Below are 23,645 nucleotides of genomic sequence, written 5' to 3' on the forward strand. Positions count from 1 at the left end.
CATTCTATGGCCCTCACCACGTCTTGTTTTTGTCTGTACACATCACCGAATACTAAATGGAAGCATGCAGAATGTTGGTAGTGAGAGGTTCACCTGAAGCAATGTTTTTTCTTAACTGTTAATACAATATATCATCAGCTTGATATGGGTATCTAATAACCAGATTTCTTCCAAAGTTTATTCTACCTGTCTGAAGTTACTAAACATTCTGTGGAGTAATTAGTCAGTCAAACCCCATAGTATGCTTCTATATCTACATCTATTTTTCAAGTTATTGTGTCTGCTGGGATATTTGACAACTAACCATGGTAACTGCTCATGTAAATATTATCATGTTCATGGTATAAGACAGCTGGATTTTCATGTTCTAGACTATAATACAGTGATTGTTCAGCTCTAGACTATACTACAGTAATTCTTCAGTTTTAGACAGTACTACAGTGATTGTTCAGTTCTAGACTGTACCACAGTGATCGTTCAGCTTTAGACTGTACTACAGCGATTGTTCAGCTCTAGACTATACTACAGTAATTGTTCAGTTCTAGACTGTACCACAGTGATTGTTCAGTTTTAGACTGTACTACAGTGATTGTTCAACTCAAGATTGTACAACAGTGATTTTTAATCTTAAGACTGCACGGCAGTGTTGTGGGTAAAAGTAAATATTGCATTAAAGATTTTGTACAGATACTAATCAGTGAAGTGCATTGATTTCCAATATCCTTTATGAATGAGGGATGGGTTCATTTTACAGTATATTACTTCACAGCTACAATCCATTCAAAAAATTGAATTCAACTCAAGATTTGTATACTTCACATATAGATCCTGTGTTTTCAGTATAGAAGAATGTTTACGTTTTGATGAAGCTAACTGACATTTAAAAGCTTGGTTTAAAAAGTTAAGTCAAATCAAAGCATTGTCAACTCTACTGGTAAAATAGCTTAACTTAAGACTGATTTACATGGCAAGGAGCAAGGGAGATAATAAAATATTCACCTTTATGATCAACTTGAGCTGTTGCAGAAAATGATGTTGTCATATATGAGATGAGGTTGTCTTAGTATTGTGGAACAGCAACCTCATGAGGAGTTATGGGGTTTGACTGTCAAGGTGAAAATTCATACACTGCAAGTAACTCTAGAAATTAATGTCCAAGGAAATTATGTTCTCAGCATGTGAGCGTATTTAAATCCAAAACAGTGATTGTGATGTTTTCTGAATGTCTGTTGTGGCATGTTGTAACCAACTAACATGCTGTGTTCACCCAAACTACTCAGAGGTAATGGTTCCAGCTGATCCTGCCAAGTACAATGCTATCATGTGACTCTGCTTGCTACACAACCTGCCCCTGCCCCCCACTGTGTTTCATGCTACTTATGTATCCAAACCTTTGTATATCGGGGGGGTAAAGGGGATTCTTAATTATCTTGTAATCTTCCCTTAGACTTCCGGATCCCAGGCTGAATTGCCTTTGTGTTCTGACCTCTCGAGGTCAAAGGTCAAAGTGCAAGTGTTGGTTGTTCTTCTTCCATGTGAGTCTCCTCACTCGGATGCAGGTGGATCGCTAGAGATGCTACCTTCTCACATGCCCTAGTCCATTGCCTCAGACCTGTACTAACATCACCTCTCTATAGCAATGCAGAGAAAACCTGATGAACACTTACCCAGTTAAATCTGTAACTTCGGGAAACAAACATGATTTAGTCTATATAAGTTCTAACATTTTAACCAAATGCCATTTTGAAAACTGAATCCAAATCATTCCTTCTCACCCTCGTCTTTCTGACCTGAGCTTCTGTGGTTGTGAACTATCTTTCTAGTCAGTCTTTTACCTTTGGCTTACTTTGGTCTGTGCAGGTAAAGGAACCAGGTTAATTCATAGAGGTGATCCTGCTGGAACCAACATAATGAAATCAGGGCCTCTAGGACTCTGTGTCCCAGAGATTTGGAAACCTGCAAATCTACAAACAATTCTTTCTCCCACCCACCCACTCTGCAGTACACCACTGACATGACAAAACACACATTTTACACAAAATGGTATTTCCAGGAATTATTGAGAATTTGTGATATTGGTAGTGGTACTTGTGGGCTCAGCAGATTAACTTGATACAATAATCAGACAGAATTGTCTCCCTTGTCAAAGTAGCTCAGGACATACAATTTATGGTTGGGAACTGATTGTTGATTTTGAGGGAACAGATAAAATTTTGAAGTGAGATGTAACAAGCAGGCATTCTTTTCTGAGTCAACAGATATTGCTCAGAATTCTCAATAATTTCTAGGAATGCTAAACATGCTACTATTGACACCAACACAATGATTCTAATTGGTTAATCGTGTATCAGACCTGTCTCATGAAGTTGTTCAATGGTAACAATGACAAAGTTTGAAATTTACATTTAATGCTACAGTGGTGTCCTTTGGTTGGAAAGTGATTTGTTATTCCTCGCTATTTCATCTTCTTTTCATTTGAGTGTTATCTAAAGTCAAATGTCAGATTTTTTTTCTGTATTAATAAATAAGTTCCTTGACTTTATGACTCTAGCATGGCCAGTTTTAACCAGACAGTGGTCAGTAACACAATGTTTCTTTGGTCAGCTTTAAAGCTTTTTTGCTATGTGACTTCCAATAACTCTGTAACTAATTTTAACAATTTTATTTTGTTCATCTGCGCTTACATGAAATTATTTTGATTTTAAGAAAATGTAAATATCAAACTTTGTATTCATTGTTGCCGCGGTTGTTTGTGTAGTCATTGATCAGGAAGCAGTCTTTTGTTCACTTTGACAATTTTGAATGCTAATTACGCAATGGAATTTCCAAGTTCTTGATAAAATGATTTAAACAACAAACAATTATTGGAAATAGTTTTGTATCATCACTGTATGCTTTACAAAAGTGATGGGTATATTTCTGTAACCAGCTTGAAGCCAGTACTCACACAGCCCTCTCTGCAGGAAGAACCAGTTATTCCCCTTGGAGGGGATGGGGATGCAGCTTGTGGGTCAAGGTTAGGGAGGGAATGAAGCCTTTGGGAAATAGAAGGTACGGAGGGGACTTCATATTGGATGCATCTTCAAGTAGTGATTAATGTAAGGGAGGGGATTTCATATGGATGCAGCTTGTGGGTAGAGGTTGGGATGGAATTTCATATGGGATGCAGCTTGTGAGTAGAGAAGGGATTTCATTTGGGATGCAGCTTGTGGTTAATTTGAGGGAGTGGACTTCATATGGAGGGAAGCATGTTGGTATGTTTAGTGGAAGGTATTGTGTAGGGATGCAGCTGGTGGGATGTGTGAGGGGACACTTCATCAGCTCCTGCTGCCTGATCCTGACTTATGTGTGTTGATTACCAAGGCAGTCTGGGGACCCGCACTAATCTGTTTCTTTATCCACTTGAAGTTCCAACCCAACAAGTGGAAGTTCCAATGGAAACAGATCAGAATCAGAGCAAGAACTCTTTGCCCTGTGTTTCACCAGGTGAGGACTTCTGACATTCATTGAAAATGTAGATTGATCTTATAACATATGGGGATTGTTTTTAAATTGTGATGAGTCCTGTTTTCCTTTCAGTTGCCACCCACTAATTCTTTTCGTGTAAATGAGGAGTAAGCAAAAGTATTCACGAGAGCTTCCAAACATTCCTGCTTGTTATGAATATCTTTTGCTATATTTGTATTATACAAATAGCATGACCAGTTTCATCCAAAACAATGATTAGGTTAATTTTGAAAAGAAAAATTTCAAAGAACATTCCTGTTTCTTTATAGCATATATAGAGCCATGTTGACAATGTATTTTTGACTTTAGTTGCTCTGGAGTTGAACCGACTGGTGGAAAGGACTCAGAGCAGCCCATCCCCCAACACCAGCCTGTTCCAGCTCCCCCCAGGGACTGTTGATGGCATCACCCCCATGGCAGCTGTCCATCAGGGTATCCCCACCCAGGCTGTACAGCCGTTTGTCAAGCAGGAGCGAGGCTCCACTCCCATGGAGACCTCGCAGCAGCAACAACCCCAACATCAGCAGCCTCAACTGCATCCACAACAACAGCCCCAGGTGCAGACGCAGCCTCAACTGCAGACGCCACAGCAGCCACAACAGCAGCCCCAGCTTGCCAACAATGCGTTTGGCAAGACCCTGCTTGACTTATTGAATGCTTCAAACCAACCGGTTCCTCAAAGTAAGACATATCTGATGACCCGACTGTGATATTACTAAAAGTTGCATGAACTAAGCTCACCTCAAAGTAAGACATTTCTGAGGCCCGACTTTGATATTGCTAAAAGCAACATGAACTAAACTCACCTCAAAGTCAAGATCTGGTGTCTAAATGGGAATGCAAGAAAATATCATGCACTGTAGCATTCATTCTTTTATACAGAAAAAATAACTTTCAAAGGAAATGTTCAAGATATGTTGTTGTAATTTTGTAATCATGTAGTCTGATCTGTCCTTCAGATCTGCAGACAGGAGTTAACCAGCCCAACTCTCAGATCATTCTCGTGAGCAACAACGGCCAAACTAACTCCACTGCTGTTGCTACAGAGGCAGGTGTAGCCAACCAGCACATACAGGGAATGATACAGTCATCACCAATGATTGTCATCCTCCCGGGAAACACCACGAACGCAACAGCCCCAGTTCAGGCACAGGCTACAGTGAATAATATACCAAGTGAGTCAGTGTCCACCTTCTTTTGATAAGACAGACAACACAATCCAAGGATAGTAGGAGAGGACCTTGGTATTTCATGATGATTTGTCTCTTATGTTGAACTGGATTTTGTGGAGAACTAAGGCACACATCATTGCTTAAGTAACAGTGACTGTTTTGCTAGGCCCAAATGCAAGAAATATTTTGGAAAACATGCAACAGTCCACAAAGAAAACTTCCCTGTGGGAATGTTGAAACTCGCATGTATTTACTAACATAAACTTACAATGGTGAGTCTTTATATATGGCAATGTGGAAATTGTTTTGTTTTGTTAATGTAGTTTATTGTACGCATAACACATGTTAACACGTTTTCATTGAGGTGAAACCTGTGAAGGTCCCAGGGTAGAATAGGCATTCAGCAACCCATGCTTGCCACAAAAGGCAACTATACATGTCGTAAGCTGGGATATTGCTGAGTGTGCCATAAAAATAAACTCACACAAGCACTCAATCACTTCATGGAGGTGAGGTGAAAGGAGTTTAATGCCGTACTTAACATTTTGCTCATATGATAACATACATCCATATTTTAGCTTCTTTTGGTATGATGCAACCATGAATCAAACCCGTGACCTTCCACTCTCTAAGCCTATGCTCTAAATGCTACACCAGGGAGGTTGTCTCTTATTCATGAATGCTACTTGAGACCTCGTGTGCTGTCTGGCAGTTTATGCACAATACAGTATATTTACAATTTAAATGTAAAATTGAGTTAATCATTCACCTGAAAATGTGTTTCAAGCACAAAGTTCATCTACCTATGTTCTCCACTGTTATTGATCTTATGCAAAACGTTTAAATGATCTGATTGAACAAGTTGCTCTTGTTTTGACAGTGGAGTCAATCCTGAAGTCTCTACTTGGCCATCAGACTGGCCCAACATAGAGACTACCAAGCTTCCAGCCCGTGACATGGCTGACTGACAAGTGACCGTGGTTTGGAGGCTGTATTCTGGTAAGGTGGGCCAAAGATAGCCCACAGCCTGCCTGTCCAGGGCGACGCAGCTTTGTTGCATATTATATAGAGGCCTGGTACTGCCAGCTCTCTGGTCATAGGCAGCTATGTTTTCAGCATTTCTTTTTATTCGTAATGTTAAGGGACCTTGAGTTCATGTTAGGGTTGTTGAATGTGCCATGTTTGTTAATGCTTTATCACCAGTTTGTGACTACATAACAAAGAATGACATCAATGCACTCAAGCAGTCATCTTCATATCATATCCCATTGAACATTCATAGCAACTCAGAGCATAACCGGAGAATGACTCTTTCAGTCAATGTTACATCTGTAGGTGTGAGAATGGCGTGTATTTTACTTGGTACAACATTATCATGATAGCACTGCCAAAGACATTTCGGTGAGAAATACATGAGGAATACACTCTTTACTTAACATTAAACTACCCTACAGAATGAAACACTGTGTGTTAGATGACACAAGCATGTATACATCAGATAATGTGTTCTATTGAAACCAATTGGATATGTGATGAAGCTGAAATTAACCTTGAGTCTTTTGCAAGTGATCATGTCATAATCCTGACTGGCTTGTATTGGAGTCATATCAAATGGATAACTTCTAAAATATTACAGTTTTAATCATATCATGCTTAATAGCCTTGATGCATAATTGCGTAGCTTTCTGTTGGTGAGTTGTGTTATGTATGTGTCTTTCAACACAACCATTGCTTAATACGTTTGTATTTGTGTCTGCGGGAGACAACTTAGTGCTGGAAGTGCATTGTGCTTCACTTATTAACTTTGTTGCTTTTATCTTATACTTTCTATACTATATTTGTATTCTTGTTACCAAGCATGGAGAGTGTGCATGGAACACTGGCACTCTTATATACAGCCAAAGAGAGCTGGTTAGATGTCCATATGGTAGCTTTGGTTCAAACGTTGTGACGTATTTAGTTAATCCTAAACATGAGTGACAAAACATGCAAAGCTATCACAATGATGGTAACACTGTCAAATCCTTATTATCCTTATTATTGTCAAATTATTGTTTGGGCTGATGACTGACAAAGTAAAGATACTCAAAATATTTTTTAAGTGCTTGGATTCAAATGGATAACATTTGTCCTTATTTATACGTTCATAGATAAAAGTGTGTCAAAACATGAATGTTAATTTTTTCATATTCCTAATTGTAATTGTTCATCATTTCATTTTGTTCCCTAAGCCGTTCATTGAACTCATTCCATATAATATTGTCCAGTTGCATTGTTTTTGTGTTGTTCTGGTGTTGAAGTGCTCTTCCTCTTTTAGGTGTTGTCAGTGGCACTTTTGTATGGGAGTACTTGGGCATGATATGATATTAGTGAATGCAGTAATGTTTTGCCATATTTTTATATGTCCCAGTGACACAAAGTTTGGTTTAATACAAGTATTTGACCTGTTTGTAATACTGTAGTTTTTTTACAAACATGTGAACTGTTCCTTATAGAGGAGCTTTTACACCTGTCAGTTTTTTCCAGTATTGTTTTAATGGTCACAAACATCAGTTCACCCCACGTCTCACATTACATGTGGTAATATCACCCTGTTTTATGTTCCTGACAGTTTCTTGCCAACTTTTCTATTTGAAAGCACAAACAGATATTACTTGTTCATCAGGTGTCTTCAGTGTTGTCAAACTGGTCACTGCTGACATCTCTTACCTTAAAATGTTGAGTTCCTCACTTTTCCAACAATGCTGGAAATTTGGAATGTCTCATTGGACTGATATGTCAACATGCTTTTTTCACTTTGGCTGATTTCTTCTGCAGAAGATGCTGTGATTCTGAGATTTTGATTGCTGCAAGAAATTAAATGTTGTCCCTTTTCTAGATGTATTTGCACATCCATCTCGAAGATAATTTCTCACAATGCTTATCCTAAGCTTTTGCTTAGCTGTTTGGGAAAGAGTTGTGTAAGTGGAATAAAATCTTTAATAGGAATGGAAAACTTCCCAAATTTTACTTCAATGACAAGCTTTGATCAGAATGCCACATGCTGAATAGAAAACATTTGATACTCCTCCAGGGTACTGATATGTGATCAGGAAAATAGCTGAATTGTTATAGGTATAGAAAACCAGGTCTGTCTGAAACAGCAAGACCAACCCTGCAACTGTTACTTACTTTTACTTTTATCAACAACGAACTTATTAAGAGAAACTCATGTAAGCATTAAAATACCAGTGTAAACCATCAACAATATCACCACCAGCCCTGGTATTATTTATTGCTAACTGGTATCAGTTTCGGTCTGTTAATATGTTTTGGGGTTTTTTTTACATCCTTAAGGCTAGACAATTGTCATTTGTTGGTGCGTGTCACAACGTGAAGTTTGATTTACAGCAACACAAGGACAGTGTTTCTTCACATTTCTGTTTATGACCATCGACCTTCATATGAAATTTATCCAAACTGGATTTATCCCAGTGGTTTCTATAGCTACCATGATGGAAATGTTAGAGATCAATACACCAGGAAATATCAGTGTATAATATCACTCACTTTGTATATTTGGCAATAGGTATAGTCTGCATCATAACAGAATGCTGTATTCTTCTATCAAAGTGAGCAACAGAACCTAATATCTGTCAGTATTTTATCACAAGTTCAAAATATTGTTTGAATAGTTAACCCAATGAACTTGATATAGACATAAGAACTTGAAGTAAGCCCCATAGTGGACAGAGTCGACGTGTAGATATATATGTAAATGAGTATATATAGTACTTGTATATATTGTACATAATGATGCAGTAAAGTATATAGAGGGATGCACTTTTGCTTAACTTCATGAACTTGATACAATATCTGTCAAAATATTATGGTTGATCCAATTAAGTATAATATAAGTGTTACTTTTCTGGTGAGTCATAGTTGATAGGAAAGTAGTATGTGAAGAAATTACACATGTACTCTTTAAGTCGCCAAGACCCAGCTGTTAGGACTGACGAGGTGCTAACTGTTACAAACCTAGAAAGGGCCGAGTGGTGTATGACTCATTGGTTCCTCCTACCATGGAATATTTTGTGCTCATTATTTGTGTTAATATGGTTCAGAAAAATAAAGGAAATACAAGATTAATTAATTACACTTTACTTTCAGAAGTGCCATATGTACTCTAATAAGTGCTGAGACTCTAATATCACCAGGATTCTAATAAGCAACGAGAGCAGTTTAAGAAATAAGTACTGGGTCTCTCATAAGCACTGGTTATAATAACTGCCAAGTACATTTTTCTATGAATGTATTCTCTTTTGATCCAAAAGTAGATTTATTAAGGAATGGTCCTTTAGTCAAAACTTTCTTTCACCTAGTAAGCCCAGTAAGCGCTGGGCTTCCAATAAATGCCAGGTCTAGAAATTCATTGAAAAATTAATCACTCAGGTGCATATTAGAGGAAATGTGGTTTACATCTTAATGTTTTTTATCTATCTAAGAGAGAATTATAGATAATATTTCATACAGAAATTATACACTAAGAAATGGTTTGATGTAATTGTGATGGAGGTTTTTTTTGTAGTGCTAGCTGTAAAGTTTGATAATTGGAAATATCATTGATGGGAAGAATTATTAACAATTATCAATATGAAAATTGTGTCATCAGTAATATCCTTCATACGCTTTTGATGAAAAACGGTTTCATGGGCCTCCAAGAAATAATGGTCAGAACACTATTTTTGTCAGTAATCATACATAAACATGTCTTCACTCGCTAGTGGTGTGAAATTTTAATTTCTTTTGGACTTCTACAGTTTCGCTGGAAGTTACTTCTCTGATATTGATCTATAATCAATTAAGCTATGTATATAACCAGTCCTATTTTTAGGGCACATATTTTAAGTTTATCAATATTTTGAAGCTTTAGTTTTTATTAATTAGCAAATGGACAGACTACATTCAAAGTAAGTAGTATGTACATTTAAGGGTGGAAGGTACATATGTCAGCCTTTTTGTGTTCTTTTTTTTTGTCAGTTTTTAATATCATTTCAAAGATGTCCTTCCTTGGGACTTGACCCTTCTACATTAGAGTTTTCCATGAAATTTATACGTTTGACAATGATTTGTATTATTTTTCAATTTACAGTTTGTTGTTGTTGAAGATATTAGTATCAAGAATTCAGTAACTGGAGACTTATATATGCTTTAATTTGATGAAAAATTAAGACTATGAAGGATTGAAAATAGCAGATTACCAAAGAGATTTTATTATTTTACTCAAACATACTATGTAGCAGCAAAATGGTGTATACCAAACCAGTTTATATAATTGTAACTGAGAATTTGTGTTCCTACATTTAATTATCATTATTATGGTATATCTGACTAATCATTACCTAATCACCAAAGATGGGAGTTTTGAAATGATGCCATGAGATTAGTTAGCTCAGTGATAAATTAAATTGATAGTAGTTGGTTTAGACGACTGCGGTAGTTTTGAAATATTGGTTCAATCATGAAACACTGAAATAATACTTAACTGGAAATATTTAAGTACACATTCTGTGTGTGATTTTTCATTCATAATTTATGTATTTTTTTCGTAGTTTTATTCTTAGTTCATTTTTAGATGATTCGATTTTCAGATTGACAAAGTTTTTACTGAGTGTTTGATTGTAATTGTGTGTTACATTTGTGATACAGCAGTGCTATTGTGAATGTGAATGTTTTAATCAGTGTATCAGTTAAGCTTTCAAACCCAGGAATTTATCAACACTAAAACATCCCTGACTGGAATGAAACATTTCTTATTCTAGCTATCTGCTATGAAAGTGTTTCACAAATGTGAAGTCTGAAACAAAGGTTTTCATAAATTTAATTCTACTCGAATGTAGTAATGCATTATCAATACCTCTGAATTTAGGAAAATATGACCAATCTGGAGAAAAATTACACTCATGTCCTCGATAAATCACTGAAACGTTTTCAGCATGCAAAATATAAATTGCTGTTAAAGACTTTATTACTTACAGAGGTTATGTTCTGCTTACTGACAACTGTGATTGTGTTGTTTGTGTCTTGTGTATACTCTCTTGGTTTGCAAATAGTTAAACTTGAATCTCATATTCTTATTCTTCATATAATACGAGTATTCGTACATGTTGAGATGTCTTCTTCTATGAAGTTGGGGTAGTTTTCTGGTCAGTTAGTAGATGTGATAAGGATAGTTCTCTGTCTCTCTTCATTTGCTCATATTAAATTCATGAGGAGGTTTTCTTAATTATTCCTTGAGTCATTTGACTAGCCTAATGCCATTTGTAAAGTTTTAAACATATATTCATTCACAACTTCCCAAATACTCAAGACTAAATTTTAAATTTTTATCTTTTGGTGTTTATATACAAAACAAGGGAAATATGATTTTTTAAGATTTCTGTCATGTTTGATGGCTGTTATATGCATTGCTTCTGGCAAATGTCCCATCTTTCACAAGGAAGGGAGTCACTGGCTACCAAAGTCCAGTTTCACATTTTGGAGTTATGTATTGGTTGACAAACGAGTCTGCAGAGTCCAGTCACAGTTAATTGTCTGAATCACCATTTGGTCTGTAGACTGACCTGCAGAGTTTATGTCAACTTGCAAAGTATATGTACCATCCACTCGTCAAACAGTATCATGTAAAAATTTTGATGCTTTTACTCAAGGTGTTCAACCACCTTTTTCTTTGGAGAAAATATGAGTAATATGAGAGATGGAATCTGATTGGCCAATTGGAGAAGACACAGAAGGGGCATAACTTTTTTAGTCCCTAGTGTAACTATGATCGAATAACGAAATTCAAGATTAGTTCACCAAGGGTTGGAACTGGACTTGTGCAGTCATTAAAACCCTGCAGGAAGGTTGTCAGTCCAGGAACTGACATACTGCTCATGAAAAATACATCTCAAAACTAACATCATATTTCATTGGGTGCTACAAACTTTAGGGCAGTTTAAAGATTAAAATTGAATTCTGTAAATAACCAAATGTACATCAAGCTGATGATCTTGTTGTAATATCTGAAATGTTTTTAGATCTTTAAGAAAGATGTAGTGTACATAGCAACATGCAACAGGAATTCTGTCTTCCGACAGCAAGTATTGACATAGACAAGGTTTAGATGGCTGCAATGAGCAGTAACATTTTCTAGTCCAAAGGCGCCGTGCTTGTAGTGGCACTTTCAGATGTAGTCCTGTTGTGTTGTATGTATTTCCTGTGTTAAAAAATGTAAGGCAATCTGGACTATAAAAAGACAAATTAATCATCAAACATATCTGAAAGTGGTCAAAAACTACATCATCAGGCAGCCATCTTGAATTCCATATAATTGTGTATGTGCAGGTGGCCATGTTCTTTTCTAAATTTGGTTAATTAATGAATCAGGATGGATTGCAGTTGTTAACATTGTTGAAAGGTCAAGAAGTGATATGTGTTGTGAAACAATAGAACATGGTTACTTTGGCATGGAGCATAGCCATGCTTGTGTACAAATTGATGTGACACTATTTATATTGAATATAAAGCATATGCTAATTATTTTAACATGTGCAGCTTTGTTTTCTACAAGTGAACGAGTATTACATGTTTGACATGGGACTATACTTTTAAATGCATTATCTGTGATGAATTAACTAAAGAGGACAGATACAAACACAACTGGCTAGTAACTAGTGTGCCTTATTCCAAAACTACAACTATTGTGAAGCCATTTTCATCTTTAGAATAACTGGCGAGTGAAATCATAAACGTCATCATATCCAGTATAGGTCAGCATGGCTTGGTTTGACGTGTCAGCTAGTTGATCACAAACCTAATTTGAGGCTTGTGTCATTTGACATGAAATTGGTAACCTTTGACCCTTGTTCCATTTAGTCAACCTAGATGTTTAATCATCCATGACACATTTTCAGAGATTGAACTCATTAATGATTTAGTTATTTGTGTTTGTATCTGTTCATGCGTAATCAAAATATGTGTGCATTCATTGATCACATCATCTGATCATAGCATTAGACTTGTCTGGTTACTTTGTAAATATATATTTGAACATTTGAAAACATGTGACAAATGTGTGCAAGTTTTGATGTCTACCCTCGAAAGAAAAAAATTAATACTGTTTCCCTAGAAACTTCTTCCAAGAATGTTAATAAAAAGAAAATTGGATTCAGTTAACACAGAATAGTTAATTTATTCACAATTTCACCAACTATGTGAATACCATGTGTTTTTCTGATGATTGATAGAAGTTCTGTACATTCAACCCTGTGAAGGGTGTAGTGGTTGTTTTGTTGTGTTTAGGACATGTCACATGTTCTGTGGCGCCATGCCTCCAACAAGGGGCTCAGACATCAAGCACACAATGTTGTCAAAAGCTCTGTGTGAATATAACCAAATCAGCATGGCCATCTCGGTGAAATATTTCCATGAAGGAGTTAAACATAACAAACCAATATTCAGATGCATCAGCAACACGGAAAGGGAAGTTTTATAACAACCCCTTGTTTTATCTAGCTGTGGTTGAGTATACCTAGGTGACACTGCTTGTACTTCCACTGCAATGTTGTTACAAGTGTTGTGATTGGCTAACTACACCAAGGTGTTGTTAATGGCGTGTGACATCAGTCTCTGATCATGTGACAGGGACTTGTGATTACAGTGGTTATATCTGTGCGACATGCAATCCATGTCAGATGGAATACAACCAGTGAAACTTTGTTAAATTTTGAGATTTTTATTTTAAATAAAAGAACTTTTAAATGTATGTATAGATATACTTGTTAGCTGTCAGATTTGTCAAGTTAACATTTAGAAGGAAATTGGTATCTAATAATTTGCAATAGCCTCCTAGCATAATCCCGAAGAATACTTAAAACCATTAGATTCTTGTTTGCAGGGTGAAAAATTGTACACAGCTTTTTGGTGAAATACTGACTAAGCATTATTACAGTGATGCAAAACTGTACAGAATAGTGTTTGCCAAATACTTCTCATTTATGGTATTCATTCATACATATGTTGCAATTTTTTTATGTTTTGTGTTGTCCAAGCTAAATAAAGAAAATATTGAAAGAAACACACCTTATGTTTTTCTCTATGCAGACAAAGGGGCATTATTTATTATCTTTCTCAGCACCAGAAATATACTGAAGGAAAAAAGGGATCGCATGAAAGCACAAGAGTGCCCTTTTTTGTTTTCAGGTTACTCTGCAAGCTTTGTATCACTTACAAAAGAAGAAACCTTGAAAAAAATAAAGGAACACATGTCTTTTCATGTAATCCCTTATTTTTTTCCCCTCAGTATATTTCGGCTACCGGTTACTGTCTGTAAATAACGCTGGTTTCGACCAGATAGTTTGGTTATTACAGATCCTGGCAGTTGCATTATCTCTGAGATTGGGACATCAGTCACAAGGTCCAGCCACCTGATCCCTTTGTCCCTTCTGACGAGGTTGCTGGAGTCAGTGTATGAAGGTTCTGTGGTGTTTTCAGTAAGGAATGTGATTTCTGTGCAATGTCATATCAGGCAGTGATGCACAGTCTTTGCCCACTGTGGCCTACGATGATGATGTTCCTGGTTTCCACGCATGGGACAGATACCTGCTGCCAGTCTGCTTGTAACGCTGGAACAGCCTGATCGTGGTACACGTGTACAGTTCAGGGCCCTTGCAATATGGTTGTTATTGGCACCCACCTGTCTTATTCCTTTGGTCCTCTCTGTCTCAGGAACTTTTAGCCGTGGCTTAATTTCGGTGGTTTTATGTCAGCTGAGATGTATTGCCTTTTATACCATTTCTCAACAAACATATTGCAAAATCTCTGAGATGTATGTTTTTGCCATTTTTCACAAATTCACTTCTCCAAAGTCAACATGGCGACGTTTGGGTGCATGCTTAGACAGAGTGGGCGAACTGTTCTGCCTTAAAGGATTTTACTAACTTTACAACGTTGCCAAAATTTTCAAGCAAAATGTGTTCACTTTCTTTTGCCCACTACTTCATGAATATGTATATTTAAAATATATTATAGGTGTTTTTACTGGCCCTTTTTCCATGGTCTGTTCACTGTCCCTAGTATGGAGTGTTGTCACACCGGGTGTCCAGACCCACCAAACTGAAAGTGTGCCATTACCAACACATCTTGAAACACAGATGATCAGTCTGGAACATTCATCTTTTAATACTGTTCTTGGATGAAGTCTTAAGGTATGGAGGATCATCATTGTTGAGGCAGTCATGGCTTGATAAAGCAGACCTTAAATATGACTGAGAGGAGATGGGAAGTAAGTGCAAAGTTTTGAGAGAAGGAGTGATGTGTTCAGTTAATAATAATAATAAAGTAAACTCATAATGCGCAGAATCTATAGGCACTAAGTGCCTGCTCTATGCGCTACAGAATATGTACAAATGTATTGTCATTGGATGTATTATACATTGTAGAGTCGTTTGAAGAGATATGTCTTCAAGCGGGTTTTGAAGATAGTCAATGATGTAGACGCCCTCAGTTGAAAAGGTAGATCGTTCCAGAGTGATGGGGCAAGAAATGAAAATGACCTCTGTCCAAACTTTTTTAGGTTTACTTTGGGCACTTTAAGAAGGAGCTGATCTGCAGATCTCAATGCACGAGATGGGACATACTGCTCAACTAACTCTGTCAGGTACTCTGGTGCAGTCTGGTGAAAGCACGGATATGTTAGAGTCAAGATTTTATACTGGACTCGAGCTTGGATGGGGAATCAGTGTAGTGACACAGGTGTGATATGTGCCGTTTTCTTTGTTCTCGTCCCAATGCGAGCAGCTGTGTTCTTGTTAAGTGACCAAAAAGACTGTTCGCGTAGTCCAGTCTGGACAGGACATGAGTTCTAGCCAGCATATGGGCCATACCAGTCAAGAGGTAATCCCGAACTGATCCAATATTCCTCAGGTGGAAGTAGCAGGTTTTACACAGATTGCCTTTATGATCGTCCATAGAGAGATAGCTGTCAAAGAGAACTCCAAGATTTCTTACACGTTCAGAGAGAGGAATGTAAGAGTCCCCTATTCGCACCGTGACTACATCAGCAGCAATATGTTTGCAGAAGTGCCTCAGTCTTGCTATCATTTAGCTTGAGTTTATTCTGGGTCATCCATGACTTGACCCCATCAGCACAAGCTTCAAGCGCACTGACAGCTTGGGCAGAATCCCCAGGTTTAAAAACATTGAGTAGCTGAGTATGGTCGGCGTACATGTGATGTAACATTTCTGTTGATGAGATATACTTCCCTAGGTTTGAAGTATACAGACTGAACAAGATTGGCCCGAACACTGATCCGTGGGGAACACCATACTTCAGACCCGCTGGTTCCGAGCTGCAGTCGCCAAAACAAACAGACTGGACTCTGTCAGAGAGATAGGACACAAACCATTTCAGCACAGTCCCGTTGACACCAGTGGAATCTCTCAGTGTCAGAGCTATTCCCTCATGATCAATAGTATTGAAGGCCGCGGAGAGATCCAACAAAAATAATAAACTTGGGTTTTGTTAGGCCCTTATCCACAGAAATACGCATGTCGTTCATTATCCGAAGTTGCGCAGTTTCCATACTATGTCCTGACCTATATGCAGACTGATATTTGTCATACAGACCAAACTTGTCTAGGTGGGAAGACAATCGACATTTAACTGCCCGCTCCAGCACTTTAGATAAGAAAGACAAGTTTGATACAGGCCCATAGGTACTGAGAGCTCATGAATCTAGATCCTGTTTCTTTAGAAGAGGCTTCACTACTGCTCTCTTGAAACATGTGGGTACAGATCCAGTTACAGACTCTTGGTGATAATCATTGTAATCACGGGCAAAAGGATATCAGAGTACATGAGCAGCACTTTTGGTAGGTAGCGGATCCAGCTCACATGTAGTACAGTTACAATCGTTAATGAGAGACCGCACTTCACTCTCAGAAAACTCTTTGAAGGAATCGATAGGAGCAGCATTGAAAGATGGGACATCACACCCGACACTATGACCTGAAGTTGCAATGTCCAATTCCACACGAATCTTCTCAATCTTGGAAAGAAAATATCCATTGAAATCATCAGGTAAGTGCATTTCACAGGAGTGTGGAGGCAAGACACTTTTCTTTTCTTTCCCCATAAGAGAGGAAACAAATCGATGTAAAGATTTTGGATTGTTTGAAGGTTTGACAATCTTAGACAAGCAGTGAGTCGCTTTTGCGTTCCGAATTACTTGTGAAACTTCATTTCTAGCTTTCTTATAAATTTGGCTATGTATTTCTAGCCTTGACTTTCGCCACTGACGCTCTGCTTTACAGCGATGTAGTTTTGCATTTCGCACTACCTCAGAGTACCAGGGAGATGAACATTTAGGTTTGATATTTTTCACAGCAACAGGAGCATGCATATTGATGAGATCGGATAGAGTCTTATCGTAAGCGTCGACAAGATCCTCAAGATCATCAGGCGGATGCTGGACAAGTGCAGAATTGGCTAAGTCATGCCTAAAATGGTCTTGATCAATTGCCTTCAGATTCCTACACTTGACTTTAACACGCTGTGAGGGTGGTATTGTTAAAGATAATTTGAATGTTATAAAGAAGTGATCTGACATTTGTCTATCATGGACCGCAACATCAGTAAGAAGATCACTGAGACCTTTTGATACGACCCAGTCAATAACATGACCATTTCTGTGGGTCGCGGTATCTACATGTTGGGTCAAGGAGTGACTATCTAGAAGTTTGAGAATCTTCTTGACGTCTGCATTATCACTACACTCATAGTTAATATTGAAATCACCAAGAAGGAGGAAATTCGTCTGTAAATGTCTATCAAGAATAAGAGCGAAGTCCTGAAGAAAATCTGCCTTAAGAATCCGATTAGACTTAGAGGGTGGAGGTCTATATATACACACTGTGCGTAAGCTAATGTCTGAACATGAAATTAGAATATCCATACACTCAAAGGAAGTGTACAGATTGTCTGCCAACTTCGTTACACTGACTTGAAGAGAGTTCCTGTGGATGATTGCAATACCTCTGCCAGTGGAGATAGTCCGTGGGGCATGTAGGAGTGAGTGTCCGGGAGGGGTCATTTCTGCCATGACTGCCTCGTCACCACTAGCCCTTAGCCAAGACTCGGTGATAAATAAAATGTCACGTTTGTCATCAAAGATAATGTCATAAATGTCAAAAGTCTTATTCCTAGATGACTGTGCGTTCCACAATGCAGCTTTAAGTTTAGCTGATTTCTTATGATGGTCAACATTAACCAGGTTGAGAAAGTTCACACCTTTGCCTCTTGAGCGAGGTTGCACTATCCTATTTTCACATGAAAGAGTCAGTGTTCTTATTTTCCTTTGTTTTTTGCTTGCTCCCCTACAATTTTCAGTTGTAGATATCTTTGCGGTGCATCTAGCTACAGAATTCTGATTACTCTGTAACTTGGCCAGGACTTTATTTGTGAGATGTACATAGAGAGCACTGTTTTAACCAAGCCAGGAAGACACAAGGCACTGCATCAACAATTTAGCTCTTGCTGATGCTGCAAATGCAATGAAAACATACTCTACGTATGAGTGAGCTGTGAGTGTCCATTGTCATTGCTGAATCAAAAGAGACCCCGAAGATTACGTGCACTGGCAGTTAGAGAAACAGTTGTTTCCCCAATCAATTGTACCCATAATTATGTTTTCTTAGCTGCTACCGGGGCAAGACGATCAAAATCTGTCTTCTCATCATTCAGTTAGTGTTAATTCAGACTGTCCACTGTCATACGCCATCAATGGGCTGCTCTATTCCTGCTATGTTGACTATGGAATCCGAGAAAGGACCTTTTCGCCCTCTCCAAAACAAGCCAAATTAGGCAAAAATTAACCAAAGCGCGACAATGCAACAAAGCAACATTCCACCCATTTGTTGCATTGTCGCGTTTTGAATAACATTTTCTCTATTCCTCTAAAGCGCGACACGCGATATAGAGACAATTTTCAAGGTGAAAATATGTCGAGTTGCCGCATTGTCGCCCTTTCTAAAGATGTGTGTGGAAAAAACCAAAAATTTACTAAAACGCGACATTGCAACATATGGAAATGTAGCATTGTCGCCTTGCCATCCTTTTCGATTACCAGTGCACATGCGTAGGAAGTCAATTATAATACGCATGCACAGGAATAGTTATATTCTATTTCACACGTCCATGGTCTTTTTGCTACCTCTCGAAATGGCTGTTCGGCTGCTTTTGTTGAACATAATGCAAATCTTTCATTGTATTATATATGAATGTATTCAGCCTATCAAGTATGTTTCAGCAGCAAGATAATTATTTGCGCAAATATTTATTGTGATCAGGGCACACGGTGGCCCTCACATTCAAGGCGGGGCAATTTGCTGTGCAGAGTTATGTCTCTTAGTCACACCAGATAACTATGATCATAAGTTCGAATCCCAGCACCATACACATTAATCACCTAGCATATTTCGCCGATATCGAGCTGACAGGCTGTAAAAAACTGAAATATTGTTAAAGTTCAGGACCCATCAGCAGAGACATCAAGTGATATCATCGAACAGGTCACTTAGTTCAATAGTGTGACTCCTGACAGTTTCATGTTACAGTCCTGTCCGACGCTGATGAATTTGTTCGAGATCTGCCTCTGTCAGCCAGCAGTAGATGAGATACCAGGTAGAATGAGATATCACTTAACCATCCGACACCACAAAGACAGTCGTCTTTGAAAGTGATATTGAGAAAACGCCCAAGAAATGGACTGTTATCACCTAAAACAAGAAACGCATAAACGAGAAAATTTTCAAACATGTATAACTCTTCCACAAATAGACTTCATTTTACGAAATTTTACATGAGTAATGATTGCATGAATTTGGAAGAGGGTAATGTCTATACAACAAAGAGGATACTTTTGGATAGCGAAGACGTTGAGCGCGATGGTGACGACATAGCATGACCCCAACGTCAGGTTTTCTGGCTCTCAAACCAATCTCTTTCAACCTGTTCCATGCAGTTTGAACGGATATCCTCTGAAGCCCAGGTACCCTGATTGTTGTGCTCTCACCCGTGGGAGTACGATCAGGCAACCGTAGTACCTGGATGCACCAATCCTGGGCTGCAGTGGTAACCGATTGAGGTCTGCCTGCACGGGGACGGTGATTCTGTTATACCTGTTTGTTTCAACGAGATACAAGTCATTATATGTTGCTCAGATTAACATCCACACGCCTGGCAAAAGAACATTGGTAATCTCCAGCATGCATTCATTCAATGGCGATGTTTTGTGTCGAGTCAAGACTTAACGTTGTGATTTGACTTTGAAACTCCTTCCACTGCCAAGAAGATATTCCATGGACAGAAGTGGACCCAAGACTCTTCTGGAGGTAGAGCAACTGTCACAAGGTCGACAGAGGGCTATGCTGACAGACAAGTTTTATAAACAATGTTTTGAAGACAACATAAAACATTCTTGTTCACCAAGACGCGATCTGCAAGTTTCAACCTGTTTTTCAGGTTACAGTATAATACACTTGGCATACATTATCGATGTAGTATCATTGATGCAAAACATTAAATTATTCTGTACCTTTACTATTAGGACCGTGGACACCGTCATCCTGGTGGCGAAATGAACCCTGAAGTCCCCCAGAGACAGGACGACTGCCAAGAAGACATTCCATGGACAGAAGTGGACCAAGGACTCTTCTGGCGGCTGGACGACTACCATAAAGACCACAGAGGACCAGGCAGGCATATGTTTACAGGCACTCTGATAAATAAACCATAAACAATATCCTTCTTCACCATGACATCATGTGCAAGTTATAGCTTATTTTCAGGTTGCAACGTTTTTCTCACGTAAAAACAGCACACACTTTCGATATTCATTATCTATGTAGTAAGTATCAGTGATGTGAAACATTAACCTAAACCTATTCGGTATCTTTACTATTAGGAACGTGGATGCCATCGTCCTGGGGGCAGAATTGTACCTTGAAGTCCCCCAGAGGCAGGACGACTGCCAAGAAGACATTCCATGGACAGACAGGCAGGTGTTTCCAACTCTATTTGGAAGAAAACATGCGTCTTCATGAATGTTTCTTTAATAAACTGTGCACACCCATTCTCTCATAGTATACAGCCATTTAGGTATAGATAGGAAAGGTTAATACTGGTTTCTGCATGTCAACGGACCGGTAGTGCAGCCTAGTAGTTCAAGTGTGGGCACGCCATGTTGATGCCAGTGTTCGAGTCCCCACTTAAATACCATGTCTCACGCCCACTTCTGATGCCCGTCATCAGAATATTGCCAAAAAAACGGCATAAAACCACACTTACTTGCTGTTGTTAAACCAATCTACATACTTGAGAAATGTTATTCCTGATACTTATTCTTGACTTATTTCTTTCAGCCGCAGGAACCCTGGCACATTCTGGAGTTGGTGTTGTGTCTGTCCATCCCCTTCTACACGGACTTCAGCACACTGCCTTTCCGAGAGACCGATGGGATGAGCTTTTGTCTGATGGTGGCTCTACAGTACGTCCACTCTCCGTGTAGCCCCCCGCCGACCGTACATTGAGTAGGTTCGCTGCTAGGGCCTGATTGTAAGTCAGGGTGGTTGTTACAGCAACCCAGCTGGTTTAGGGTTGGCACACTCTGTGGCCCCAGTCTTTTCAACATCCCCAGTAGGCCCAATGCTGACTGCACTTGACTGGCATATTTAGGTGGTAGTGTAGATAGGGTCCCTTCGTGCATGCCCTGCATGATGCTATCTATAGATGGCATAACTTAGTGTTAACCCACCATTCCGTCCTTCAGTAGTTAGTTTCCAGACAAAGCAAGTCCCGCACGGTCTCTTTGAGGGTCAGTGTACTGGCCGACTGCGCGACCACCTGCTGGTAAAGTATTTCAATATTCAGATTAAATTTTGTTTTGCACGACCCGACATATTTGTTTTGCATTTAAATCTATGGGCATCGTAGAATAACAGAATGGTTAAAACGTTCGCTCATGACGTTCCAAACAAGCCTAATTCGATTTCCCATATGGTTACAATGTGTGAAGTCTGTATCTGTTGTTTCCCGCTGTAATATTGCTCTAATATTGCTAACGGCAATGCAAGGACTACACTCACGCAGTTACAATATGTGTGGGAAGTATAAATGTAAAAAAGTCCATTTGTGGACGAGTTATACATGTCTGAAAATGTTCGCAACAGATGCGTTTATGCGTTTCTTGTTTTGGATAGTATGTCATAATGATAACAGTCTGTTTGTTGGGCGTTTTCTCAATATCACTTTCAAAGACGACTGTCTTTGTGGTGTCGGATGGTTAAGTGATATCTCATTCTACCTGGTATCTCATCTACTGCTGGCTGACAGAGGCAGATCTCGAACAAATTCATCAGCGTCGGACAGGACTGTAACATGAAACTGTCAGGAGTCACACTATCGAACATAGTGACCTGTTCGATGATATCACCTGATGTCTCTGCTGATGGGTCCTGAATTTTAACAATATTTCACTTTTACAGCCTGTCAGCTTGATATCGGCGAAATGTGCTAGGTGATTAATGTGTATGGTGCTGGGATTCGAACTTATGATCATAGTTATCTGGTGTGACTAAGAGACATACCTCTGCACAGCAAGTTGCTCCCCCTGAATGTGAGGGTCACCGTGTGCCCTGATTACAATAAATATTTGCGCAAATAATTATCTTGCTGCTGAAACACGCTTGATTGGCTAAATACATCTATATATAAACCAACAATGAAATGTTTGATTAAGTTCAATAAAAGCAGCTCAACTGCCATTTCGAGCACAGCATTATTAAAACCATTGGAGGTAGCAAAAAGACCACGGAAGTGCGCATGCGTACTATAATTGACTTTCTACGCATGCGCACCGGTAATCGAAAAGGGGGGACAATGCGACAACGCGACATTTCAATATGTTGCATTGTCGCGTGTGGCGTTATAGTAAATTTTCAGCTATTTCTTTGCGACAACTCGACATATTTTGACCTTGAAAATTGTCGCTATATCGCGTGTCGCACTTTAGAGGAATAAAGAGAATGTTATTCATAACGCGACACGCGACACGCGACACGCGACACGCGACACGCGACACGCGACATCGAGACAATGCGGTAAATGGGCGAAATGTCGCTATGTCACATTGTCGCGCTTTGGTTAATGTTTGCCTCATTTTGCTTGTTTATGAGAGGGCGACAATGTGACATAGTTGATAGAGGGTTCTGCAGTCGCGAAGAAAGTACTCAGCTGAGTATCATCTGCATACAGAAGTTCAAAGAAAGTTTCTTGATAATATCTACAATGTGCAGAATGTATAAAGTAAATGAAAGTGGTCCAAGAACAGAACCCGAGGAACACCATGTTGACTTTTGAATGTGAACGAACGTTCTTGAAATCTTGAACTTTAACGGATATGGTACGGTCAGAAAGATAAGATCTGACCCACTGAAGAGTTGTACCACGAATGCCAGGGCGTTCATTGAGTCTGTGTGGCAATATGGTATGTTTACAGTGTCAAAAGCAGATGGCAGATCCGAGAGCACAAGAGTTTTCTGTCACCCCATGATGTCATGATATCATTGTGGACCTTTTCAGAACAGTGGCCTGACTTGTATGCAGACTCAAGTGTTTCAGTAAGGCTATTTCGTTTTAAATGTTGCTCTAGCTGATAAGTTATTATCCTCTCAAGATACAAATGAGTGAATTTAGTTTAGTTTTAAGCGCACCCAGCGTTATTCCAGCTATATGGCGCCGGTCTGTAAATAATTGAGTCTGGACCAGACAATCCAGTGACCAACAACATGAGCATCGATCTGCGGAATTGGGAACTGATGACATGTGAAAACACTAAGTATGAGAGAGGTTAAGGAATGAGAGCATTCTTAACAGTGTCATAGACAGCA

General features: G+C 38.8%; 1 protein-coding gene across 4 annotated transcripts in view; it reads left to right on the forward strand.

Moving 5' to 3' along the window:
• The window catches only part of LOC137258439 (nuclear factor of activated T-cells, cytoplasmic 3-like), a 30,325-nt gene extending 16,549 nt beyond the window's left edge, over positions 1-13,776 (forward strand). For all 4 annotated transcript variants that reach the window (XM_067796117.1, XM_067796120.1, XM_067796119.1 and 1 more), the window contains exons 12-15: positions 3,409-3,486; positions 3,817-4,188; positions 4,467-4,682; positions 5,560-13,776. In XM_067796117.1, coding sequence (XP_067652218.1) covers positions 3,409-3,486; positions 3,817-4,188; positions 4,467-4,682; positions 5,560-5,609 — 716 coding nt within the window. In that variant the 3' untranslated portion in view covers positions 5,610-13,776. The remainder of the gene's footprint in view (positions 1-3,408; positions 3,487-3,816; positions 4,189-4,466; positions 4,683-5,559) is intronic.
• Positions 13,777-23,645: the final 9,869 nt, after the last annotated feature.

The sequence above is a fragment of the Haliotis asinina genome, chromosome 12, assembly GCF_037392515.1.
Source record: "Haliotis asinina isolate JCU_RB_2024 chromosome 12, JCU_Hal_asi_v2, whole genome shotgun sequence".
Classification (NCBI taxonomy): Eukaryota; Metazoa; Mollusca; class Gastropoda; order Lepetellida; family Haliotidae; genus Haliotis; species Haliotis asinina.